The sequence below is a fragment of the Ailuropoda melanoleuca genome, chromosome 13, assembly GCF_002007445.2.
Source record: "Ailuropoda melanoleuca isolate Jingjing chromosome 13, ASM200744v2, whole genome shotgun sequence".
NCBI lineage: Eukaryota > Metazoa > Chordata > Mammalia > Carnivora > Ursidae > Ailuropoda > Ailuropoda melanoleuca.
The window spans coordinates 46,177,664-46,185,793 of NC_048230.1; the positions used below are offsets into that span (position 1 = coordinate 46,177,664).

General features: G+C 62.6%; 1 protein-coding gene across 1 annotated transcript in view; it reads right to left on the minus strand.

Annotated features, from left to right (window-relative positions):
* Nucleotides 1-2,248: 2,248 nt before the first annotated feature.
* SLCO4A1 (solute carrier organic anion transporter family member 4A1) overlaps nt 2,249-8,130 on the minus strand; it is an 18,611-nt gene continuing 12,729 nt past the window's right edge. Inside the window, 8 exon segments of the mRNA XM_034641568.1 lie at nt 2,249-2,923; nt 4,807-4,955; nt 5,386-5,450; nt 5,715-5,887; nt 5,984-6,127; nt 6,823-6,971; nt 7,401-7,465; nt 7,730-7,756. Coding sequence (XP_034497459.1) covers nt 2,759-2,923; nt 4,807-4,955; nt 5,386-5,450; nt 5,715-5,887; nt 5,984-6,127; nt 6,823-6,971; nt 7,401-7,465; nt 7,730-7,756 — 937 coding nt within the window. The 3' untranslated portion in view covers nt 2,249-2,758.

Here is an 8,130-nt window from a genome sequence, read left to right on the forward strand (position 1 = left end):
CCTGCCCAGGGCTCACACTGGGTGCTGCGGGCAGCCTCCCCCCTGCCCAGGGCTCACACTGGGTGCTGTGGGCACCCTCCCCCCTGCCCAGGGCTCACTCTGGTGCTGCGGGCAGCCTCCCCCCTGCCCAGGGATCACACTGGGTGCTGCGGGCACCCTCCCCCCTGCCTAGAGCTCTGGCCAACGTGGCTGGTGATGGGGCGACCCCAGAGTGCTACGAGGTGCCAGCTCTCCCAGGCCGTGACCAAATGTGACTGTGGAAGTGTGGAGACCCTCCTGGAAGACGGGGTGCTGCTCCAGCCCCGGTGGCCCATGAGCCTTCCCCCCCGCTGTTCCCCCAGGCCTCTACTTTACATGCCCTGACCTGCCGTCCTCACCCATCTCGTGTCCGCGGCTGGTGTCCCTGTCCATTCACAGACTTACCTTGTACGTTTTCACTATGGAGACTTCCATCGTGACGTTTTTGATGGTCCCGTGTGAAAGGACAACGGGAGCTTTCCACCTTCCCCATGCTTTGTGCGGCCACGTCCTTTGGTGGCGTTTCAGGCACGGACATCTGATATTTGCGCCCGTCCCTCCCTCCCTCTGTTCTCCCTGCAGGGACCAGGTGGGCTGTGTGGTGTGCGTTGGACCTGGACCCTCCTCAGAGCCAGCAGACAGGGCTTGAAATCTGCCGTAACCGGAAATGACGGGCACCAGTTGCCCCGGGCTCCGGAAGCTGCGAGTCCAGGGCCTGGGTACCGTGTGGTCGGGTCCTGGTGAGGCTTCTTATCTTAATTTGCAGACGGCCACCCTGTCGTGGTGTCCTCCCGTGGTGGGGAGAGAGGGGCCCCACCTCCAAATACCGTTCCACTGGGGCCAGGCCTCCAGCGTAAGAATGGGGGGGGGGACACAACATTCAGTTGATGACACTTGCCTTGGCCACGTTATTGCTATGGGGCCCCCGGGCACGTCGTGGGGATTCCAGACCTCAGGCTCCCCATCCATCAAACAGGGACAGTCCCAAGCAGATGGAGACACGAGTCTGAGCACCATGTGCGTGTGCACAGCCCGAGGAGCCAGGTGCCACGTTCCCCCACTGTCCCCTTCTTCTGACTCTCACCCCACCCCTTGTTCCCCCCAGCCGCACCCTAGGAGCTCCTTCCTGCTGCCCGCCAGGCCTGGGTCCCGGGACTCATCCCTCCTGCACGGGACACACGCAGGAGCTCTGATGCCACGCGGCTCAGGCAGGGGCTGGTGTAGCCTCCAGCAGGGACGTGGCCGGCTTGCCCACCTTCTGCAGTGGGGCCGGGGACTTGGCTCATACCGTGGAATGTGCGCTTGTGGACTCAGCTGGCCTCCTGCCCTCCTCTCAACTCTGTCCTTCCTTCTCGGTCCGGCTTCTTGAACAGCTGGCTGCGGGAACACGGGGTGGGAGGGGTGGGCTGCAGGGCCTGGCCTGGCAGTGCTGGGCTCTCCGGGGGCTCCCGCGTTGGCGATGCCCCTCCAGCCTCTCCTCTCCATCTTCCCTGCTACCTGGACGACGCCAGGGTCTCCAGCACGACGCAGCCAGCCTCACCTCCAGCCCAAAGCCCTGCCTCCTGTTTGGTCCTGGGTGACTGCTCACCTCCTGGGCACCCTGGTCCCTCCTTCCCCTGTGAGATGGGTGCAGACATCGCCTCCCCCGGGGAGCTTCTGCCCGTCCCCCAAACCTGCCCGTCCCCCAAACCTGCCCTTGCAATGTGACTCCTCGACACTCTGTGCCCCCCTGGATGCCCTTCCCTGGCCAGCCTGGCCCAGGGGTCACATAGGTGAGCTCGGCAGACCCCCTCCTGGGGACCTCATGGCCTGGGGGTGCAGCAGACGTGGACCAGCGTGGATGCTGCTGTCGGGCCCGCCCGCGTGAGGGACTGTGTGCAGAGCATGCCTGTGTCCCCTCCGAACGCTGCCGTGTGGCTCATGGCCAGAATCCTGCTAGAGGACGTCGTCCTGATTCCAGCACCGAAGTGGTCCAGATTTTGTGTTTCAGCCTGGGAATGGCTGGGAGGGGCCAAGGACCTGTCTCTTTAACTAATACGACCCACACGGTGGGGTCCACCCACACAGCGGACTAGCTTCCACCTTAGACAGGACACAGACTCCGCGTCGAGGAGCCCAGCGGCTGCAGCAGACACGGAAGGACCACGTCATGTATGGTTCCCCTTCAGCAAATGCCCCGAACGGACAGCTAGAGAGGAACGTGGATTCGTGGTTGCCGGGGGCACGGGGNTGGCGGGCCCTCCCCAGGCTCCCGGGCAGGACGGTAACCGACAGGCCTCCCGGGAGCTGCGGGCTCCACACCCAGGCCTGCAGGCAGCTTTGCACTTTCTAGCACTAACAGCACCATCAAGATTGCATAGTTCGTTTTAAAAGCACAGCTGTTAATGCGTCCAGGGCTCTTGGCCCCCAAGGAGAATTCAGTGCTGTGTGGCTATGTCCATTCATGGAGTGTGAAGCAGGAAGGGAACGGCAGCTAGGCCTCGTGCTTCCTGAGCCGGAGAGACCATCACCCTGGTCCCCAGGGGCCAGGAGGGAGCTGCACCCATTGTCGATGTGCCTTGCTCTCTCCCTCCCTGGTGTCTGAGACCCACGTGCGTCCTCCACCCGCTCAAGACCCTCGGATCCAATGGGGGATTTCTGGAGCGTCTTCAGCACGGGGTATCAACCGGTGAGGGGTCAGCCCTTCTGGGAAGAAATCAGACAGAGTCTCAGGAAGTGCCCCTGGTGGACGGAAGGGCCGTCAGACGTCACTCTGGAGCTGGAGGGCTGTGGGGGCATCCCGGAGGTCCATGGGGGTGTCTGAGGCCGAGGACTGGCTGGGCAGAGAAGCTTCCAGTCTGTTGGGAGACTCCGAGGGCGGTTTGTACAGGAGGCAGGCGATGGCAAAGAATAGGAAACCCAGCACCTAGGGAGAAAGGAGGCGCTCGCTGGACCGTGCCCAGAGCTGCCCACCCGGCCCGGTCCCTGAGGACCCCTGCTCCGGCGAGAAGACCCTTCTTTCCTGCAGAACCCTAGCGTGGACACCAATACCGTTTGTGAGGGAACAAAAAACACCATTTGACTAAAACCAGGCCCCAGGGGAGGTGGAGGGCTTCGGGGCTGAACAGCGGCCCCCCCCAAAAGAGACACACCAGCCCTGACCCCCAGAACCTGCAGCTGAAAATAGGTCTTTGCAGATGTCACNAACACCATTTGACTAAAACCAGGCCCCAGGGGAGGTGGAGGGCTTCGGGGCTGAACAGCGGCCCCCCCAAAAGAGACACACCAGCCCTGACCCCCAGAACCTGCAGCTGAAAATAGGTCTTTGCAGATGTCACTCAGTTAAGGATCTCGAGATGAACTCGTCATGGATTCTGGGTGGGCCCACCTGCCATGCCGGGGGTCCTTACCCGAGCAAGGAGAAAGCAGTTTTAGAGACACAGGGAGAAGGCCACGTGACCCGGAGGCAGCGACGGAGACGCAGGCCCCAGCCCCCCCGGCAGAGCTCCCAGAGGGAACCGGCCTGCCCCACGTGCATTTGGGGCCTCTGGCGGCTAGAGCTGAGGAAAACCTAAGTGTCTGCAGTTTTAAGCCTCCTGGTTTGTGGTCCTTGCTCGGCGCTACGGAGGCCGCACCCCGCAGCCAGCCGCACGGACCTCACGGCCCACAGGGCCCCCACGCAGCCTCGGGGAGGACGCTGGGCCCGCCGGCTGGGCTCTGGATACATGCGTGCATTTTGACGTGTAAGTGCTGCGTTAGCAGGAACACCCCCGGCCTGATGGGCCCGAAGCGTTTCCACTTCGGGACGGTGACCGAATGGGACGCGTTTGGAACCTGTCTGCTCCTCCTGCTAAAACTAACCATGTCCTTAGACGCACTCCTAACCATCGTGCCGACGCCTGGGGGTGGTGATCTGGGCAGACAGACGTCCCCGGACGGGCCAGCTGCTCTGGGCAGAGGGACCGTAGGACACAGAAGCCCTGGATAGGGCGTGTCTTTACAGCCGACCAGCGCTGACCTCCAGGGCCTCCCAATCCCTGCTCACACTGGCTCTTTTTACGCTAAGCCGTGCGGAGGTAAACCCAGGCCGAGGACCCTCCAACCTCCGGCCCTTCCAGAAAAACTCAAGGCAAGAGGTGGAACCCCGGAGCACCCCCATCCAAAGAAGGAAATCAGAACCCTCTTACAGACTGGCCCCACGATTTCATGTTATTGTGAAGGTTTTGTGCCTTTTCCTCCAATCAGGCAAAATTCAAACTATAAATACTGTGCTTCTCCCCACGCAACGTGAGCCAAGTGGCCCAGCAGGAGGTTTCTCCTAACGGGTTGGGCTAGGGGAGGGGGCAGCGCCCCGGGCACAGCAAGGCTGGAAGAGGGTGCCGCTGGTGCATGGATCCATCAGACAGACCCGGCCCCGACGGGAACAGGCCTGTCAGAACCCACGCTCACAGAAAGGAGCTGGTTTTCATTTCTGCAAAACCCCAGCTGACCAGAGCCCCAGGCCCAGCCGCCGAGCTGCAGGGTGAAGGCCTGGGTAGGCAGGTGCCAGGGAGCACCCCCAGCGGCTGGGCTTGGAGGCGCCGGGGCTCTGAGGCCATCGCAGCATCACCGGCCTGACCCCGACGGCTCTAACTTGGAAAGGATGCTGCTCCTGGACACTGGGCCACCAGGGTCCAACGGGGGGTCTGAGCTGTGAGGGCCCCCGTGGGGCACCTGGACCCCTGAGCTAGCTGGAGAAGATGCTCGGCCTTTCGGAGCCGACTCTGGGGCTCCCTCCCTCCCGCGCGGGGCAAGTGCTGCCTCACCCACCTTGTACACCAGCCCGGATATAAGCATGTACCGGCTCATGGCCGAGTTCTGGTACACGAAGCAGGAGCCCTGCTGGCCACACTGGTCCTGCCAGAGCAGGCACGCCTTGTCAATCACCCAGCCAAAGGCGATGGGCCCTGGGATGCCCCCTGCAGAGAGAGGCTCAGTCAGCACCCGGCACGGTGCCCCGGCCTGCACAGGGCAGGCAGGGCGGGGGGAGAAGGGGCAGCGCCAAGACCCAGACTGTGCGGGTTCTCAGAACAGTGGCGTTGGTCACTGGCGATCTCAGGGGGTGCAAAGTGGACTTCAGTGTTCCTTTCTGGGGGGGAACTGGCGTTAGGCCAGGGAATCCCCGTGACTTCTGACACCCTTTGTGCTAAAAAGGAAAAGCCACCCTCTGGGCGAATAAACGACCATGGGTCCCTCTAGTGGACTGTTCGGGAATGGCGTCCTTCGCCAAAGCAGGCGCAAGCTGTGCCGGGATGCACACCAGCCAGGTGAGATTTCTGCCGGGTGCTCTTGTGCAGTGAACACACTACACAACTGCACCATGCCACCACGCCACCCAGGGCACAGTACCTAGAGTTCTGACCACAATCCACTGGATTCCCAGTGCAAAGGATCTCTGCCGGTCACAGACACACCTGAAATGGAAGACAGCAGCGTCAGCAGCCAGGCGAGTGTGGCGTCCGCCACGTCACACCCCACACCAGCAGCCAGGTCCTGGCCAAGCCCCAGGCTATATCACTGCCTCCCCAGGTGGCAAGCACCTCACAGAGGCAGTTAGCCCGTTGCTGCCGCAGTGCTCCGGGGGCCCAGCACGTACCCTGCGGGGTCTGCAGGGTTCCGCCGCAGCGTGCTGCAAGGGACGGTGCTGGACCCGAGCGAAACCCAGGCCCGGGGCTTACCGTAACGTTGCCGTCAGCGCAGGAATGCTGCTGAGGAATGTAAAGAGAATTACAACGAATATGAAAACCAGAAGGAGGGGCTTTCTTTGACAAGTTGAAGTGCATTTCCCTGCAGTAGCATGGCCAAAACCAGAGGAAAAATTCTGAGGGACACAGCTACAGTCTCGGTACACCTGAGGGGCGCAACAACAGCGCTGATTACAGGAGGAAGGGGCGGGGGCCCCCCGGGTGCAGGGCGCGCACGGCACGAGGGCAGCAGCCGCACTCACCTTCTGGCCGCCCGTGCCAGGCGCAGCCTCCCCGTGGCAGCCCGCGTGGCAGGGAGAGTAGTACGTGAGGCCGTCGGAGCCGCACACGGGGCTGTACTGCTCGGGCCCGCAGGCACACTGGGCGTTGCAGGCNAACCTCCGGCCCTTCCAGAAAAACTCAAGGCAAGAGGTGGAACCCCGGAGCACCCCCATCCAAAGGAAATCAGAACCCTCTTACAGACTGGCCCCACGATTTCATGTTATTGTGAAGGTTTTGTGCCTTTTCCTCCAATCAGGCAAAATTCAAACTATAAATACTGTGCTTCTCCCCACGCAACGTGAGCCAAGTGGCCCAGCAGGAGGTTTCTCCTAACGGGTTGGGCTAGGGGAGGGGGCAGCGCCCCGGGCACAGCAAGGCTGGAAGAGGGTGCCGCTGGTGCATGGATCCATCAGACAGACCCGGCCCCGACGGGAACAGGCCTGTCAGAACCCACGCTCACAGAAAGGAGCTGGTTTTCATTTCTGCAAAACCCCAGCTGACCAGAGCCCCAGGCCCAGCCGCCGAGCTGCAGGGTGAAGGCCTGGGTAGGCAGGTGCCAGGGAGCACCCCCAGCGGCTGGGCTTGGAGGCGCCGGGGCTCTGAGGCCATCGCAGCATCACCGGCCTGACCCCGACGGCTCTAACTTGGAAAGGATGCTGCTCCTGGACACTGGGCCACCAGGGTCCAACGGGGGGTCTGAGCTGTGAGGGCCCCCGTGGGGCACCTGGACCCCTGAGCTAGCTGGAGAAGATGCTCGGCCTTTCGAAGCCGACTCTGGGGCTCCCTCCCTCCCGCGCGGGGCAAGTGCTGCCTCACCCACCTTGTACACCAGCCCGGATATAAGCATGTACCGGCTCATGGCCGAGTTCTGGTACACGAAGCAGGAGCCCTGCTGGCCACACTGGTCCTGCCAGAGCAGGCACGCCTTGTCAATCACCCAGCCAAAGGCGATGGGCCCTGGGATGCCCCCTGCAGAGAGAGGCTCAGTCAGCACCCGGCACGGTGCCCCGGCCTGCACAGGGCAGGCAGGGCGGGGGGAGAAGGGGCAGCGCCAAGACCCAGACTGTGCGGGTTCTCAGAACAGTGGCGTTGGTCACTGGCGATCTCAGGGGGTGCAAAGTGGACTTCAGTGTTCCTTTCTGGGGGGAACTGGCGTTAGGCCAGGGAATCCCCGTGACTTCTGACACCCTTTGTGCTAAAAAGGAAAAGCCACCCTCTGGGCGAATAAACGACCATGGGTCCCTCTAGTGGACTGTTCGGGAATGGCGTCCTTCGCCAAAGCAGGCGCAAGCTGTGCCGGGATGCACACCAGCCAGGTGAGATTTCTGCCGGGTGCTCTTGTGCAGTGAACACACTACACAACTGCACCATGCCACCACGCCACCCAGGGCACAGTACCTAGAGTTCTGACCACAATCCACTGGATTCCCAGTGCAAAGGATCTCTGCCGGTCACAGACACACCTGAAATGGAAGACAGCAGCGTCAGCAGCCAGGCGAGTGTGGCGTCCGCCACGTCACACCCCACACCAGCAGCCAGGTCCTGGCCAAGCCCCAGGCTATATCACTGCCTCCCCAGGTGGCAAGCACCTCACAGAGGCAGTTAGCCCGTTGCTGCCGCAGTGCTCCGGGGGCCCAGCACGTACCCTGCGGGGTCTGCAGGGTTCCGCCGCAGCGTGCTGCAAGGGACGGTGCTGGACCCGAGCGAAACCCAGGCCCGGGGCTTACCGTAACGTTGCCGTCAGCGCAGGAATGCTGCTGAGGAATGTAAAGAGAATTACAACGAATATGAAAACCAGAAGGAGGGGCTTTCTTTGACAAGTTGAAGTGCATTTCCCTGCAGTAGCATGGCCAAAACCAGAGGAAAAATTCTGAGGGACACAGCTACAGTCTCGGTACACCTGAGGGGCGCAACAACAGCGCTGATTACAGGAGGAAGGGGCGGGGGCCCCCCGGGTGCAGGGCGCGCACGGCACGAGGGCAGCAGCCGCACTCACCTTCTGGCCGCCCGTGCCAGGCGCAGCCTCCCCGTGGCAGCCCGCGTGGCAGGGAGAGTAGTACGTGAGGCCGTCGGAGCCGCACACGGGGCTGTACTGCTCGGGCCCGCAGGCACACTGGGCGTTGCAGGC